General features: G+C 63.1%; 1 protein-coding gene across 9 annotated transcripts; it reads right to left on the bottom strand.

Moving 5' to 3' along the window:
- Positions 1-3211: 3211 nt before the first annotated feature.
- On the bottom strand, positions 3212-17814 carry FGFRL1 (fibroblast growth factor receptor like 1). Of its 9 annotated transcripts, none has more exons than XM_012783394.3 (8): positions 17641-17814; positions 16861-16961; positions 14936-15016; positions 6847-7119; positions 5632-5712; positions 5232-5516; positions 4788-5141; positions 3212-4573 (listed from the first exon to the last, which is right to left on the bottom strand). In XM_012783394.3, the coding sequence occupies exons 2-8, from the start codon at positions 16943-16945 to the stop codon at positions 4125-4127; spliced, it is 1608 nt and encodes a 535-aa protein (XP_012638848.1). In that variant the 5' UTR covers positions 16946-16961; positions 17641-17814; the 3' UTR covers positions 3212-4124. The 9 variants fall into 9 exon arrangements, with proteins under 9 accessions (XP_012638848.1, XP_012638847.1, XP_075849028.1 ...); XM_012783393.3 differs by having other exon boundaries at positions 17491-17814; XM_075992913.1 differs by lacking the exon at positions 17641-17814 and adding an exon at positions 17190-17262.
- Between the last annotated feature and the right edge of the window lie 28 nt (positions 17815-17842).

The raw sequence follows: 17842 nt of genomic DNA on the forward strand, positions 1-17842 counted from the left end.
TGGCCCTCATGGTCAACAGCCACAGGCCTGCTCCACCACTGAACCCCTTGGTTTCCCAGGACATCCAGAAGCTTCTCCTGGGAGAGGGATGCACCCCTACGTCCCAGCCTGGCCCAGGGAACCCAACTCCCCACACATACCTGGTCCTGTGGGATCCCTGACTCTGTCCCCAAGGCCTGCAGCCCCTCCACAGCTGGCCTGGCCACATGTGTCCCAGCCTCATGCCCCAGGTCTGAGCAAGGTCCCCAAGAGGCCCTTGTGCTTCTGTATCCACCAGGCTGGGTCCTCCACCCACCCCAGCCCCTGCAGCAGGTGACGCCTTGCCTGGTCCTGGCCCGTGTCTCACAGCCGAGTCTGCTGTGCCCCAACTGCCCATGCCCCTGTTCTATGCCCTGGGTCCTCTGTACCCTTATCCTGAGTACCCGGCCCCTACCCACAGCCCCAGCCAGGCCCTCAGACCCACAGGCCCGTGGGCATGGGGCCATCCTGCATCCCTTCGTCTCTGCCTCGTGCCACCACTCCCTCCCTGGGCATCAGGCTCAGGCCCCCCCTCTGGGACAGCTGCAGCCACTCTCGGACACCCCTTTGAAGCCAGAAGGGCTGGGTGGGGGACACATTCGAGGAGTCAGAGCCCGGGCTGCTAGGCTTCACAGGGAAGCGGCTTATCGCCGCCCAGCACCTGGCTCCACGCCCAGCACCCCGGGACTTCTCCCTGCCAGTCCTCACCCAGGACACTGACAGCTTCCTCCCGAATGGAGGGAGGCCCCTCCCAGCCAGGCCTGGCCTGGGGTCACCCTGAGGACATAGCTTGGTCCCCTCCTCTGACCCTGAGACTGGGACCCCAAGGGGGGGAGCCTAGCAGAGCTGGGGACACAGACAACTGTGCCTCTGTCCCTGTGGTACTGGGGGCCCACTGACCTTCCCATGGTGTCCAAGGGTGCTCAGGGCCTGGCCTTGTCTGCATGGAGGGTGACAGTGGCAGGCAGGGGAAGGCCCAGGGCACAGCCTGTCTGTGGTGTGCTGGCTGCCACCAGGATCCTCCTTCAGCCCTGGGACCTGAACCTTGGACACTGTGTCCCCACCCTGCAAGCGTGATGCCCACAGGCCTCCTGGATGTTCCAGGAGCCTCCCCCCAGCATATGTGTTCCCCTCTTCTCAGGCCTGGGAGCCCCCAACGTGGGGGGATAGGGCATCTGGGTGACAGGTGCTAGGGGTCAGGCATGGGTGTGTGGGTGGGCAGAGGGGTTCAAGGAGCCCCCTCATTCAGATGCTCTGCCCAGATAGGCCCCTACACCCCAGAAACATCATCTCCTCCTCCGTCCTGTCGGCCACACCCCAGGACGCCCTCTGTCCCGCCTCACCACTCACAGCCTTGAAGCATGTAGGACTTGCGCCCCATGCCCCCCTGCCATCCCTGCATGTGTGGGGAGGGAAACGCCATTTCATCTTTAGAAACGTGGGGATGCAGACCCAAGCAAGCAAGGATGCTGGGTGGCCAGCGCACCCCTCTGTGGTGGGAGCCGTGGTCATGGGGTGTCAGCGTGGGGCAGCAGTAGGTTCAAGCTGGAGACAGTTCAGGAGCAGATGGGATTTGGGGATGGGGCCCAGGGCTTGGCTTGGGCTTGGGCAGCCAAGGGAGAAGGGTCTGGAAGCTGCAGGGGAGCAAGGAAGCACTGAAGCCCTCCAGGCAGCCCCTGAGGAGGGTGCGGGAGAGGCTAAGGGGTTCGAGCTCCAGGCCCATAGTGCTGGGCGTGCCCAGCGCACCACCCGCCATCAGTCGTCAGGACCCCTGAAAGGGCCCTCAGGGAGGCATCCAGGGGCCAGGCTGGTCTCACAGGAACCCAAGACCTGTGCCCCTGGCTCTGCCAGGCCCATCCTGCAGAGAGAGCCAGTCAAATGCCACACAGCACGTTAGCCACGGCCTCCCAGGGCAGGCACAAGATGGGTCGGTTCACAGGGCACCAGCTCCAAGGGCGGTCCCCGTGTGGATGGTCCCAGGCCTCAGGCCAGGAAGGGGCTAGGTCTGCAGTCCCAGAGTCTCCTGCAGAGGTTCTGGGAGGACTTTGCTCTTAGGCTGCCACCCTTCGGGAGGAGCAGCTCATCTGCAACCCACAGATGGCCCACCACCCAAGGTCTCCTGCGGCCCAAGGTCTCCCACCCCTCCCCCACTCCAGACTGAAACCCAACCAGGCATCAGCCTAAAGCTGATCCTGTCTGGAGAACATCTGTTGGTCACCAGCTGCAGGCCGCCTGGAGCCCCCGCTCTCCCCTAGCGACTGTGGCCGGACCTCTCTCAGCATCCACAGCCAGCCCTGCAGCAAGGGGCCATTGGCCGGGGCCTGCCCTGAAGTGTCAGGACCACACCTGTGGGTCTTTCTTCAGGGCACAGGAGTAGGGAGGCTGGAGGAGGGGGTGCTGCCCTGATCACATGGGGTCATAGCTGGGGGTGTGTGGAGGGGGAGGGGGCCCAGGCCGGGGAGATCTCCCAACACTGCCGAGAGGCCCCTTGTCATCTGTGGAGTCAGGCAGTGCCCTGCACACCAGCAATCCTGAGGCCGCTCCCACTGCACCTTCATGCTGACAGGGACGCAGCACGCCTCACACCAGTGGCTTTGCCAAAACCGGCACGAGGCGTCTCTTAAGATCTCTGGAACCCATGGGCAGGCAAGTGTCCCCTGGGAAGAGCTAGCAGCCCTGACTCTCCATGTGTCGCTTTGGTGACACTGTCATGAAGCCAGAGTGGAAGGGAGGACACTCAGGTAGAACCCTGGGGTCAGAGGTGAACTGAGCTCTCAGGAGCCACCCCCCTGAAGCTCCATGAGGTGGACCTGGGGCCCTGGGCTGAGGGTCAGGGGCCATGCACAGTGTGGAGAGGGGTGCCACTCAGCCACGGGCGCGGGATGTTGGCCTGGCCAGGTGTGCAGGCAGTGCTGCACACACACAGCCCAGGATGGGTGAGACTCGCTGGCCTGGGTCCCACACCCAACGATACCCTGAGGCTCAGAAGTCCCAAGTCCTCTGCTGGGAGGCACTGATGACAGTCCCCAGGTCTCAGCCCCTGTGGCCTCAGGCGAGCAACAGGACTCCCCTGGCTGCTGGTTTCGTAAGCCACGCCTGGAAGGCAGGCAGGCATGCACACGTGAGCACATGTATGTGCATGCAGGCATGCTGGCGTACACCACAGACGCAGACACAGGCAGAAACACCAGTGTAGAGGGAAGGAAGCACACTTTCATGTTTAACAAAATAAATTAAATATACGAGGCTTCAAGCTCAAACTCTATATAAAATTACAGAGGTCTGGGGCCACCACGGGCAGTGGGTGGTGGGTGCCTGGCCCCAAGGGTTGGGGACATGGGATAGGTTACAAGGCCAGACTAGTCCTGGGACCCAGGAGAGGCCAAAGTCCCGCAACCCAGCCCTCCATCATTATTAATATTATCTTAATTCCTTAAATATAAATACCAAGGCCCCTTCCCTGGCAGTGGGAGACGGGTGGGGAGGCGCAGGGAGCTGCCTGCCACCCAGCTCCTGCCCGGCAGGCCCTCGGCCTGCTGTGCCCCTGCCCAGGCCCAGGGCACCAGTGGACCTCTGGGCACCAGGGCAGGTGGCAAAAACAACCAACTAGACCAGGCAGGGACACAGGTGGGAAGGGGTGGGGAAATGACGGTGGCCATCATGAAATCCCCCTCGCAGAGCTGGAAAGGTTCCTTCATCAACGAGCCCATCACCACATGCACAGTGCAAGTCACACAGCACACAGCTTCCTGAAGGCGGCTCAGTCCCCGTGTGCGTGTGTGTAGGCAACATGACTGTGTATGCTCGTGTGTGTGTCTGGGCAACGTGTATGTGCATGTGTCCAAGCGATATGTCTATGTGTGTGCATACCTGTGTCCAAACATGAATGTATGTGTATGTGTGTGTCCAGGCAACATGTCTGTGTGTGCGTACATGTGTGTGTGCATGTCCAGGGCTTTGTGTGCCTCACACAGGGTGCCCCAAGGTGCTGGCCACACCTGCTGTGGTGGGTCCACCTCCCTCCTTGTGCTCTGCCCCCTGCCCCTCCCAAGCCGCCTCCTGTCTGCCCTCGGCCCCAGCACCCAGGCATTCAGAGACGCTGCCGTCTAGCACTGGTAGTGGATATGCTGGTGCTGATGCACTTTGCCCTCCACGTGTGAATGTGTATGTGAGTGTGTATGTGTGTGCGTGTGGATGTCCGTGTAGAGTTTGGGGTACAGCTTGGGGCCAGCAACTGGGCCTGGGCCCAGCAGGAGCTGGGGGGCTGCCGGGGGCCCGAGTTCCTCACACAACCCCACGCTAGGGCCAGGGTTGAGGGCAGCTGATGCAGGCAAGTCCTTGTCCCCACTGCGGTCACGGGCCGTCCCAGGCAGGCGGTGCCCGGGCATGGGAGGGGCAGGTGCAGGGGTACATGGCTTCTTCTTGGCCTGGCAGAGCCACAGGAGCACGGTGCCCAGGATGAAGACAGCGCCGGCCGGGATACCAATGACCACAGGCCATGGGAGGCTGGTGGTGGAGGATGAGGGGGCCACCGGTGGCCCTGGTGGTTTGGGGTCTGCAAGAGAAACAGAAGAGAAGAGGTGGGGAGGGAAACATCGCCACAAAAACAGGGAGCGTGTGCCTCGGACCAGCCTATGTGTGCATGGCAGGGACAGCAGCCCCAGAGCTGCCCTGCCCGCGTGGCCCAGGGAGGGAGGGGCCCATCCTAGTCGGGTGGTACCAGGACAGTGGTGGGCGCTGCGTCAGCATGGGGTGGGCGGCCCACACACCTGGCAGCACGGTGAGGAAGGCGCTGCGGAAGCTGTAGCCCATGGTGTTGGCGCCCAGGCAGATGTACATGCCCGCGTCGTCCTGGCGGGCACGCGTGATGAGGAGCTTGTTGAGGTAGGAGCCGTCCGGCCGTGACCACACGTCACCTGTGGGTAGCACCACAAACTTCTGGCCGCCCACGTCGATGGTGGAGTTGTGGCGGCCCTCGGCGCCGTACTCCACCCGCTTCAGCCACTGGATCACGGGCTTCACGTCGCTGCGCACCTTGCACTGGAAGGATGTCGTCCCCCCAAAGTCCACTGTCGTGTTCACGGGGTGCGTGCCTGTGAGCACAGGCTTGGAGCGGGTCCTTTCTACAGCAGGGACACAGCACTTTGACACGGCTCCCAGGCCCACCAGGCTCCCCAGCCACACCAGGCCCCCCGCCCCAGCCCCACACTCACGGATCACATCCACCTTGTAGGTGGCATTGATGGCGCCCACCCGGTTTGACACGCGGCACGTGTACTTGCCGCTGTCCTCGGGCCGCAGGTTCTTCAGGCTCAGTGTCCACTTCTTCTTCCTGTGCTCGCTGGCCTCTGGGCGTGTCAAGGCCTGGTCGTCCTTCATCCATGTGATGTCGGGCCGTGGATGCCCACTGGCCACACACTTCAGCCGCACAGAGCTGCCCACTGGCCGTGCGATCACCCGGCGCCTCATCTTGGAGGGCTGTGTGAAGCGAGGCCGTGCTGTGGGATGGGTGGCATCGAGGTCAGTGGCCACAGGTCCATGGAGCACCAGTAAGGATGGGCGCCATCCCATCCCCTATCCCCAGCAGATAGGGCACCCCAACTGTATGCTTACCCCACTGCTGGCTGGCCGGGTCCTCTTGGCCCCCAGAGAAGCCATCAGGACCCAGGCTCTCCTTCCCTGGGCCAACGTCATCTGCAGAGAGAGAGGGAGGACCCGGAGGGAAGACAGGTGAGGGGGTCCCAAGAAGCCCCCACCAGATTGCATCACAGTCCCCTAAGCAGGAGACCAGCGGCACACACGTCGCAGAATCCCAGGGACAGCTGGGCAGGTGACCCTGCAGGCGGGGGTGCAACTGGAGGGCCAGCCCCCCCACCCTGGCTCCGGGGGGTCTGCAGGACCAGAGAGGGGGCCAGCCCGGCGGCAGCTGCAGTAACCCTAGCCCACATCAAGGGGCCGAGGGCTTGGCAAACAGACGTGGCTCACATACCGCCTGGTCATCGTTCCCTCTGAAAGGACGGAGGGAATGGTCGCAGTATTCCCACTGCACACCCAGAGGAGGCCCTCGGGGCCCGAGTCGGGCAGTGCCGGGGCAGGGCACGGCACACTGAGGAATGTCTCCTCCACCCACCCTGTGACAGCCGCCCACCCTGTGACAGCCGCGTCCTCCACCAAGACTGGGACCAAGGGCCAGACTGTCTCAGGCCACCCCAGATGCAACTGGGGGTGTGGGTCCGGCCCCTCCATCATGAAAGGGGCCAGCCTGGCTCCTGGGAGCCCCACCCCAGCACCCCACACCGGGGAGCCTGGTGGGGGCCAGGCGGGTGCAAGTGCCCAGTACCAATGTGTGGAGGGCGTGTCGACAGGACACCTGTCCATTCCCCAGTGCCCAGGCCCCAGGGGCAGAAGAGAACAGAAAGGCCATTCGTCCCGGCGGCCCCTCTGAACTCCGAAACCTGAGCCTCAAAGTCTCAGCCGACGCCAAGGCACACCCTGCCAAGACTGCGGCCCCGCCCAGGCCTTCAGTGGGACCACTGCCTGGGCCTCACACACCTCCACTGCCCCCAAGGAGGGGGGGAGGATAGGAGCCCAAGGCTGCCCTGGGGGACCTAGTCTAGGGCCAGTGACATAGTCAGGCCCTCCTGGGTCCTGTTCAGGCTCTGGTGGGCCAGGTATAGACTGAACAAGTGGAGTGGGTCAGGGGACACAGGGCAGATTTGCTGCCCAGGACTATGTTGGTTCACCCGCCCCAAGTGTGGCTCCCCAGGGCACCTGCTGCCCTCCTGCACACCCCCTACCCAGGTGACCTCTGACCAGCCAATGACTGACCCATCACAATGAGGGTGTAGTTGACACTGAGGCTGCCAAAGCCATTGGTGGCCTTGCACACGTAGATGCCAGCATCCTCAGACTCCACTTCCTTCACTCTCAGGCCCTGGGGCAGTACACGGAAGCGGCTCCAGCCACTGTGGATTGTGCGGCCATCCTTGGTCCACATGGTCAGCGGTGGTGGGTCCCCTTCCACTGGGCACTGCAGACGCACGGTGCGGCCCAGCCGGGCTACCTGCCTTGGGACCACCTTGTCAGCCATCCTTGGGGGGCCTGCAGGGGTGACGGAGGGCACTGTCAGGGAGGTGAGGATCAGCAGAAGTCCAGAGTAGCAGTGGGCACGAGGGACCCACAGCTCAGTGTGGTGATGGGAGCTGGGGTTCCACCTGGCATCCACCCACAGGAAGTGGAGGCTAAGCATGTGGCCCTCTTCCCAGACCACAGTGGCTGTGTCCACCCAGCACCCACCAAAGCACGGGGAACAGATCCAAGCACCACCCTAGCGACTCTCCGTGTCCAAGGTGGCCCATGAGCCTGGAAGCAGGCTCTCCTCGAAGGAGGACAAGAGCATAGTTTGCACCAGGGCCAAAACACAGCCTGACTCAATAATCCCTTTAAAGCCACAAACTAAGAAAGTGGGTCCAACTCTCAGTCACACAGAAAGGAGCAATATGCTGGGGCCTCAAGGACAAGGCGGCTCCAGGGAACAGAGGCCCCAGGCCCCCTGCACTCTGATGCCTACCACCACAGTGGAGTGCCCATGCTCCCCTGGCCCCTCGTGCCAACCCCACCAGGTCAGGGGCCACAACTTCATGGCATCACCCAGGTCTGCCCTGCAGGCATGTGCGTAGGCATGTGTGACTTAGTCTGTGAGGGCACCAGTGTGCCTGCTGTTTCCGTATCGGGTCTGGCAGCCCACGTCTGTGTCTGTCTGTGTACGTGCCATCCATACCTGAGTTCACAGACAGCATCTGCCTACGTCCGTCTGCCTGCCCCTGGGCCATGCCTTCCCAGGTGGCTTAACCTCCAAGGGGCATGACCCCAAGGCCCTGGGGTCAGGGGGTGTGGGTCTGGAGAGAGCAGCGGTTGGGAGGTGGGCCCCAGGAGCTGCAGCGCTCCTGCCTAGCTGGCAGACCCCTAGGCTACACCTAGGGGGTAGTTTGGCCCAGGGAGCCAGCCCTCCAGTATGGGGGCCACATGAGGAGGGACCCACAGCAGAGAGGCCGAGGCTCTGCAAGGCTGCTCGCCCACCAACCCTTGCCGAGAAATCAAGTCCAGGGCTGAGGCCACGGCTTCCCTCACCAACAGAGAGAAGCCCACTCTGCCCTCGACCCTGGCTGGGCCTGCACCCCATCGACTTCTGCCCTGCCCGGGGCCTCTGGGTTGCTGGACGGACTGGTGGCCTGGGAAGGTGGGTCACACATAGACCCTGCAGGTGTCAGAAATGCAGGCAGGCCTAGGCCTGGACGGTACTCCTGGGGGAGATGCCCCCTCGGTATGTGCTGTTCCCAAGACCCCACTCGCCCACCCGCTGGTGAGGGGTGTCTACCCTGCACTGCAACCACCCCTGGCCAGGAAGGTCAGCACCCAGGCTTAAGGCGCCAGAATGCTATCAGGAAGGGATCTGAGGAGTCTCTGACTCCAGGTGGCACCATCCCAGCCCTGCTGGAGGCTGGGCTATGGGGACAGAGGTTTCCTCCCAGCCTCAGCCCACCTGGCCTGGCCCACTACCCTGCCTCTCTGGGCCCTCTCCCCTGACTCACATCTCCTCCAATCAGGGCTCTCCCAGCTTCACTGTGGGCCCCAGGCCAGTGCCAGCCGAGGTCCCCACAGCCAGTAGCCCCTCCTCACCAGCCCCCCTGGATGGCCAGCCCACCTCGGCTCCCTCCACCACCCACCCAGGGAGGCTGGGCAGTTCCAGAGCAACAGTCGCAGCGGGAGGATCTGTAGGGCCCATGGACACATGGCTGACTGACCCCTCAGCCATCCAGGGTCCCGGCCCCACCCCAGGCAGACTGTGACTGACATCTGTTGCTCCTGAAACTCCCTATCCACGGGGCCTTCCAGGCTGCAGGACCTGCCCTGCCTGCACCTGCTGGGCAGACACCGGGCACAAGCCTCGCACACACGCCCACGCCCACATGCACACGCCCATGCACACGTGGAAGGAGCAAGGGGAAAGACTGCCCAGCCCTATCCTGATCTTGCACCCCAGAAAGGAGCCCACCCCAGTGGCAGAGAAGCCCCAGCCTGGCTGCGCTACAGGGAAAGTCACCTCCAGCCTCGTCCCCTCCCTGCCTCCAGCAGAAGGAAGAAGTTTGGGGCATCTGCAGGGAAGTAGGAGAGGACAGGCACAGATGGAGAGGTCAGGACCCGCCCACGGTCACTGTCAAGAAGAGGAGCAGAGCCAAGTGACCACCAGACTATCAGACTGCCAGACTGCCGGAAACGTGGCCCCCAGGGCAGCCTACATGCCCTGCAGCGGCAGGCCAGAGGAGCCAGCCTTATCCTAAAGCAAACAGCCCTCCTCTCCCCTCCCCTCCCCTCCCCTCCCCTCTTCTCCCTTCCCTTCCCCTCCCCTCCTCTCCCTTCCCCTCCCCTCCTCTCCCCTGCTGCAGGGCCAGCCCTGCCCCCACCCTACCCCCACCTGGGCATCCCTGGACCCTCAGCAGGGCATGCCCAGCAGGAAGCTTGCCCCCACCAGATTCCTGGGAATTCTGGCTGCCAGGACGGCTGCCTTAGCTTTATATTTAGCCCAGGAAAGGTGAACCCCCACTGTTGTACCTGGACAGGCCTCCCAGCCACTCAGCCAATGGGGAAACTGAGGCAAGACCTGAGGCCACGAGCACCTGGTGGGGGAACCGGCTGGCCCCTCCCCAAGCCTAGGAGGAAGCTCAGCATAGCAGACAGTTCTGGGGCTGGGGCTGGGACCAGCAAACCCCGCTGTACACACACCCATCACGCTGAGAAGCCAGCACAGGCAGGTGACAGATGGCTGAGGGTGGTGAGGCCAGGACAGGGTCTCACTGCACTGATGGGCACAGGGGACTGAGTGTGGAGGGGATGGGCTGAGTGAGGATGGCCAACAACCCCTTCCCCCTCCTCCAGCCCCACCCTGCCCAGGTGTGAAAAACACACACAGGAAGTCAGGGCTGGTGGGGGCTGCCCAGAGCAGCAGAGCCCAGAGTGGGGGACAGTAACCTAGGGGCTCACCTTCCCACTCCTCTGGACCAGGCCCACGTGAGCCCAGCCCCCAGCCCACCCAGAGCTCAGGCATGTCACACACAGACCCTGTCATATGTTCCCAGACAAGTCAGGAAGGACAATTGTCTCTAGACACATAATCTGTCCCCAGACAATGTCCCTAGACACACATTCTGACCCCAGTGTCACCAGACACACTGTCCCAATGTCCCCAGACTCACACTGTCTTCAGTGTTCCCAGACATATACTGTCTCCAGTGTTCCTAGATGCACACTCTGTCCCCAATGTCTCCAGACACATACACTGTCCCCAAAGTCCCCAGACACACACACTGTCCCAAATGTCCCCAGCTTCACACTCTGTCCACAATGTTCCAGATACATACTCTGTCCCCAAAGTCCCAAGATGCACACACTGTCCTCAGACAATGTCCCTGGACACACACACTGTCCTCAATGTCCCCAGATGCATATTCTGTCCCCAATGTCCCTGAAGTACACTCTGTCCACAATGTCCAAGAAACACACTCTCCCCAATGTCCCGGATGCACACTCTGTCCCCAGACAATGTCCCCAGATGCACACACTGTCCCCAATGTCCCCATATACACACACTGTCCCCAGTGTCCCTGGATGCATACTCTGTCCCCAGTGTCACCAGAAGCACACTCTGTCCCCAATGTCCCAGGACGCACAATCTGTCCCCAGTGTCCCCAGATGCACACACTGTCCCCAATGTCCCCGGATGCATACACTGTCCCCAGACAATGTCCCAGAAGCACACACACTGTCCCCAGACAACATCCCCAGATACGCACTGTCCCCAATGGACCCAGACACACACTCTGTCCCAAGACAATGTCCCCAGAGACACACTGTCACTAGACAATGTCTCCAGATGCACACTGTCCCCAATATCTCTAGATGCTCATTCTGTCCCCAATGTCCCCAGATGCACACTCTCCTCCCAATGTACCCAGACAATGTACCCAGATGCACTCTGTCCCCAGACACACAGTCTGTTCCCATGTCCACAATGTCTCCAGATGCACACTCTGTCCCTAGACAATGTCCTGGAAGCACATTCTCTCCCTAGACAACGTCCCATATGCACACTCTGTCCCTAACGTCCCCAGATGCTCACTCTGTCCCCAGACAATTCCCCCAACACACACTGTCCCCAGTGTACCCAGACACTCTGTGCCCAATGTCCCCAATGTCCTCAGATGCATGCTCTGTCCCCAATGTCCCCAAGGTCCTCACAGTCTGTCCCCAATGCCCACTCTGTCTCCACTCTCCCAGACACCCCCAAGGGCCCAGGGAGGGCAGTGGGGCCCTGGGATGGAGAGCTGAGGAAGCAGCCCTCTGGAGAGACAGGGGCAGGACACCCCGTGCCCTCCCCTGACAGTCTTCACTGGCCCAGCTCCCACACCTCATTGTCCCTACCAGCTGAACTCTCCCCACACTCCCTCCTCCTTTACCTCCTCCGGGAGCTCCCATGACCCTCTGGAGGGGCCCGTCCTGCCCGCCCTGGCTCAACCCACACCCGAGCCTCTCCCCAGCCCTGTGTGCTCCGTCTGTCCAGGGCCTGGCATACGGCAGGCACTCAAGGAAGTTTGGCCAGGAGAACCGGGTGGGAGTGGGTCGGCCATGTGGACACAGAGGCAGGAACCAGAGCTGCTGACAGCTTCCCACCCTCCCACAACCAGTGGGGCACCTCCAAGTGGGGCCTGGTCCAGGCATGGAGTGCAGGGGACCCCAGAACACAGCCACAGCCCAGGGGGGTGTGAGCCCTGGTGTGCGAGGACACACCGTACGCGTGCCAATATGGCTGTGGGAATCAAGGCCAGGACCAGGAAATATGTTGGAAAAAGCCAATCCCATTGTTCCAGCTCCTTTGTGAAGCTGCCCTGCAATGCTCAGGGCACGAGGCCCCTGGGCCCAGGAGCCCAGCCCAGCACTGGGCACTCCCAGGCCTCCACGGCTCGGGCAGCTGTGTCTGCCCTCTGCAGCGCCCACAGCAGCCCCTAGCCCAGGTCAAACAGGCCTCCTGACCCAGCAGGGATGACAGGGCTTGCCGGCTGAAGGTTCCCTGGGCCTGTATGAGAGTCGTTCCCTGTGGCTGAAGTAGCGACAGCATCAGGGTCAAATGCCTGGCTGAGGACACGGGGATACCCCAGGGACAGACCTGCAAGGGCAGACAGACCCCCAGTGTGCCTGAGGAGTGCAGGACAAGTGGAAGCTGACAGCTGGGGTGCCTGGCCCTACAGCCAGCCCCCACTAATGCCCTGACCTTTTGACCTTGAACCCCCTTCACGAAGGGCCTGGACATGCGCCGGCCCAACCGACCTCAGACACGGTGGGAGTGTGGGTATAGGGGAACCACCTGGCTAGCTCATGGCAGCTGCAGCCTCAACAAGCCCTGCACAGCCCGAAAAACTTCAGGCTGGAAGGTAGTGGACCTGGCCATGGCCATGGGTGGGGGTGTCTGGGCCCCCTCCTGGAGAAGTGAAGTGGCAGGAAGGGCTCAGAGGACAGTGTGTGGACTCTGACGAGAGGGCCAGGAGAAGAGCCAGGTGCAGCCTGGCCCACATAGACCTCTGCACCCGGCCTCAGGGGGACATAGCAGAGCCAACCCAAGGGAGGGACCCAAGGTGTCTGCCCTTTGGTGACATGGCAACTGGGTGCTCAGCCTTCTGTGGCTGGCACCCCCAACTCCTTGAAGCACTGCCAGGCACCGCTGTTACAATAAGGAAATGCAGTCCCTGCTACCCACGCTTGGCCTTTACGTGGTATTGCCAGCCCCCCTGGGGCACCCAGCACAGGGGAGAAGCAGGAAACCCCAGAGACAGTGGCCTAAGGGGCCAGCACCCTCCCTAGGAAGCCCTAGTCCCCTAGGGCTGTCTGCTCTTGCACAGGGACTTCCACAAGGCCCTGCTGCCTACACAGTGCTGGGGGCCAGGCTCTGCCCCACCCTGCAACACTCAGGCGCGAGTGCGCGCACGCGCGCACACACACACACACACACACACATGCACATGCTCTATGCACATGTGCAAAGGCCCAGGGCAAACATGGTCACCAGCTGGCCCAAGGTAGCCTCTTGGCACAGAATACACAGGATCTGTGGGGGAACTGGTAGACCCACAGAACGGGTGGCTGCCCCAGAAACCAGGCATTCCGAGCCCGGTGAGCTGGCTGGAGCACCAGTCCACCCCACTGCCCAGCAGTGTGCACCAGGTGGGCCAGCAGGCTGGGGGGGGCCCTGGGGATGCCGCCTAACCCCTCTATGCCTGCTCTGGGAGCCTTTGGGTGGCACCTTCTGTGGACCTTGGCCTTGGGCACTGCTCCTCCACCCCTCAGAGCACATGTAGGCACCAGAGTACATAGGGGATGCCACTGCCCTGGAGGGCCCACAAGCAGCAGACAAAGACCCGCCTGCCCCAGGACCATTCCAGATGGGTACTGGCTCAGATGGACACCCAGGCAAGCCCCATCTCATGTCCAGAGCCCACCAGGCTCCAGGCTGCCCCCACCTCACGGTGCCCACTTGCCTGGTGCAGGCTCTGAGCTCTCCTGACTAGCACTTTCTGGAGGGCCCCGCTCCACAGCAGGCTCTGACCCCTGACCCCATCAGACCATCAGCACCCTGGAGGTATCAACAAGGAAGTTTCCTGAGCCAGAGGCTGGGTGTTTACTGGTGCTCTGTCCACTGCAGGGACTGTGGGCCCCCAGCTGGACCACTGGGCAGCCCAGGAGTGCAGAGGAGGTCAAGGGAGTCACCACGCCTGGCCTGGGCCCTTCCCAGCCTGCCCCTCCCCCACCCCCACAGCTTCTATGAATCTCTCAGGAAGAAAAGTGACTGTGCTTCCTGCCAAGATGGGAAGCCCCTGCCCCCAGGGTGTCTCTCGGGGGTCCCCCCACCCCATGCTCTGCTCCTCCAGGGGATGGGCACCCAGCTCTCCTCCCAGGCCTGCCCTGGCCAAGGCCGCCTCCTCTCCCATCCATCCCTATCCCACCACAGCTGCCCTGGCCTGTGGACCCCACGGCGACAGCCCCACCTGGAACAGGCCCTGCTCTCCTCAGGCTAAGGGCAGCAGACTGGGTACCTGAGGCTTGACCAGGCACCTGGTGACCTCACAGAAGGGCAACAGCAGGTGGAGCAAGACAACACTGGATGGGGGTCATGGGGAGCAGGGATGCGGCCTGGGCCTGCCTTCCCCTCCTCATGCTGATACACCAGGGCTGGAATTACCGGGCAAGGTGCAGCACCAGGCCCAGGCTGCACACAGGGCCAGTGGCCACAGCCCACTTCCCAGCACAGCCAGAGCCTCTGAGCTAGGGCTGGGTGAGCCGAAGGATGGAGGCCACGGCTGGGGAAAAACCAACATTTCCCTTCGTCAGGGCCATGGCACAGGGCGGGTGGCTGAAAGGCGGCTGAGAGCCCGGAGGCCCATTGATTCCCGCACAATGGATAAAGGAGCCTGCGGTCGGAGTTTCCAGGCCCAGCCAAAGGCGACTTTGTTCACCGCTCCTTCCCTCCCCCCCAAGGGGACAGTGATTTATTTTCCCTTCCAGGAGTGGGGCCCTGAGACGCGCACAGGGCGGCTGGCCCAAACCTCCACCTCACAGGCGCTGGGCCCGGCTCGCACAGGTCCACCTCGGCCCACCGCACGCTAGCCAGCCCCTGCCTGGAGGGGCCTGGGGAAGGGGGGAGGGCCCCTGCAGCCCAGCTGGGGGCTGAAGTCAGTACCACGCACACGGCCACAGCCACAGCGTCCCACACTTAAAGCCTCCTCCCGGCACAGCATCCCTGGCGAGCTGTCCCTGAGACTGCACCATCCCTGTAGCATGGGGCACCGCAGAAGGGCAGGGCTCCGCTCACCCCGTGCACACTGGCTAGGTCCAGAGGACAGGGTAGAGTGACCTCCTGCGTTGGCTGCGTAGCAACTGCTCCCAGGGCCATCTGTGCAAAAGTTCAAAGGTGGCACTTCTCAGAAATCCCCCAAAATGACTTCTTTCAAAGTTATTTGGGGAAGGTATTTCAGGCTGAACCTCTCAAGTTCCCACTGTGAGAAACAAAATGGAAACACAGAAAGCCAAATCCAGTCTTTTTTCAAAATTGAAAAAAAGCAGTTTAAGACAAACCCACCAAGATTGTGAAACTTTGGGAAAAGGGGAACTTTTTAAACATGATCCGAGTCTGTTGATGTACTATTTCCAGAAATTGTGACACCACAGGGAAATGGCTTTCAAAAAATAACCCAAACCCTCTATGTGCTGGTTTGCCAGCCCAGCTGAAGGTCCACACTGGACCAGTTTGCCAGAGCAGTAGGAATGACCCCCCCAACCAGTGCAGGCTGGGCCTGGGGGCATGTCCACACAGGTCGGGGAAGACATTGCTCCCCACCTCCACCCCCAACCACAGAGGCCCTCGCCCTAGGATGTGGCTCCCTCCAGCTCCTGGTGCTGCCAGGGTCTCCAGCAGGCAAAGCTGGGCAGACCAACAGCACAGCCCCAAGGCCGCAGCTGTGAGGGCACAGGTTGAAGGGGGTGGCCCCCTCTGGGCATCTCAGTGAGGAAGCAGGCCCTGCCTCAGCTCCAGGCAGTGACCCTGGCAGGACAGAGGCCTCCAGAGCCTTCCTGGCCAGAGAACAGTCAGGTGCGGATAGGGGGTTATCCAGCAGATAAAAGAGGATCCAAAGTCTGGGTCTTTGGCCATGCGGGGTCCAGCATGCCCGGAGTGCCCGCAATGCCCAGGTTGCTGCCTGGGCCCTCAGAACAGCCACCAGCCTGGCCACGCCTGGACAGCCCCAACCCTCCAGCCAGCCGGCCAGTCCCTGGCGGGCGGGGGGGTACTATGGCATAAGGCCCACCTGGGCCGCCGCCTGCCACCCAACACCCGAACGTGGCCATATAAGGCCAGGTTGGGCTGGGTGCGCTCACTGGGCGGCGGGGGCGGGGTGCGAGGCCTCAGAGGACTGGTGGACAGAGCAGGGACGATCCTGAGTGGTCAGCACACCCAAAGGGCCGGCCTGGCCACAGGTCCCGCCTAGCCACAGGGGAGGCCAGCACTGTGTCCTCCTGCTCCTGGAATATGGCGGGCACGCATCACCCACACACCATGGATGCCCCTTGCTGGGGCTGGGTCCAGGGCTGGGGCTACCTACTTGGACATCAGATGCGTGGGGACGTGCCCAGGCCGTGGTGTAGCACATGCTGAGAGGCAAAGTGTGTGGCCATGCAGCATGCAGTCCTCAGGTGTCTGCCTTGAGATGGCCCCTGCCGTGCCACGATGTCCCAGTGCTCTGGGGCTCAGCCCCTCCACGCAGCCTCTACCCTGCACTGCCTGGGAAGGGCTGGATCAGCTGGGGGGCTGTGGGTCAGGATGAGACCCAGGCTCTGAGAATGTCACCAGGTGTCCCCTAGCCCGCCCTGGCTTTCTGGGGTCTTTGCAGGTTCCCAGGGTCCTAATTGGGTCCACTCCCTAAGAATCCAGGGGTGACCAGCTGCTCTGGACTTCAGAAATGCATGTGAAAGTGTGTGTGTGTGCAAGACTAGGAGTGTGTCCTGAGGGGGGCCAGGGCTAGAGTCCACCAGTGGCAATCGTGAGTGAGGTGAGCCTCTCAGAGGAGCTGGGGGACTCTGTGGGTGAGGGGGCCCTCAAGTGCTGGGGGCCCTGGTGAGCAGGCTGGCAGGGGCAGGCACGGGGCGCGTGCCAGGCGGGCACTGTGGCAGGGTTCAGGGCCGCCGCGGGAAAGGGGCGGCGCTCGCCGAGCCAGGCTGGCCTGGCCAGGCGCCAGGACTCACCTCGGGCGGCGGCGGCCAGTGGGAGGGCCCCCAGCAGCAGCAGGGGCAGCAGCGGCAGCAGCAGCAATGCGGGACTCGGCGTCATCTCGGCCTGTCCAGACCTGGGGGCATTAGGGGAGCGATCACAGAGCGCTGGGACTGGGACGCCACTCTCCATCCCAGGACCCCAGGGCCGCCACCACCCTGTCCTGGGCCCGGATCAGCCGGGCCCCCTCCTCGACCCGCTCCAGGTGGAGGAAGCCTCACGGAGAGAAGCTGTGGGTATCAAAGGCAGACAAAGGGTTTACACTAATTACTGGCCTCCCCCACTGCCCCCCCTCTCCAAACACCGTCTGGATTCCTGGCGCTTGTAACTCCGGCCCTGCCCGCGGGACACACAACACCGAGCGGCCCCGCAGATAATCGCCTGCGCCATTAGCGGACAAATTTGCGCTGGGGGGGGGGCACATGGGGTGCAGGGGCAGGGGCGGGGCACAGAGCAGCACTGCGGGCCAGGAAGAAGCGGCCGCATGACCCGTGCCGGGCGGCCCCGCACAGGGGCCGGGGGCCAGACCCTCCCCGCCTGCGCCTCAGACCCTCGACCTTCCAGTCTGCCCACCCGGGGTCTCGGACGCGCGTGATGGGGCTCACCTCGGCGGGGGCTCGGCGGGCGGGCAGGCGCGCGGGCGGCGGGAGTCAGGGCTGGGCCCGAGGGGTGCGCTCCGTGGTCATTGTCGCCCCAGGCGCCGCATCCCGCCGCCCAGCGCCCCCCGGGCCCGGCCTCGGGCGGGGTGGCGCTACCTGGGCACTGGCGGCTCTGGCTGGGGTCCGGATCTGACACGGGCGCGCGGGGTCCCAGGCCGAGCAGGCGGCAGGGGCACGTCCGCGGGCCGGGGCCGGGGTCCCGGGGCGGCGGGGCGAGGGGCCCGGGGCGCCACGCCGCGAGGCGTCCTTCCCTGCGGGGCTTTGTCGACTCTCCCGGAGCGAGCGCCGAGCCCGCCGC

The sequence above is a fragment of the Microcebus murinus genome, chromosome 16 (genome assembly GCF_040939455.1).
Source record: "Microcebus murinus isolate Inina chromosome 16, M.murinus_Inina_mat1.0, whole genome shotgun sequence".
NCBI classification, from domain to species: domain Eukaryota; kingdom Metazoa; phylum Chordata; class Mammalia; order Primates; family Cheirogaleidae; genus Microcebus; species Microcebus murinus.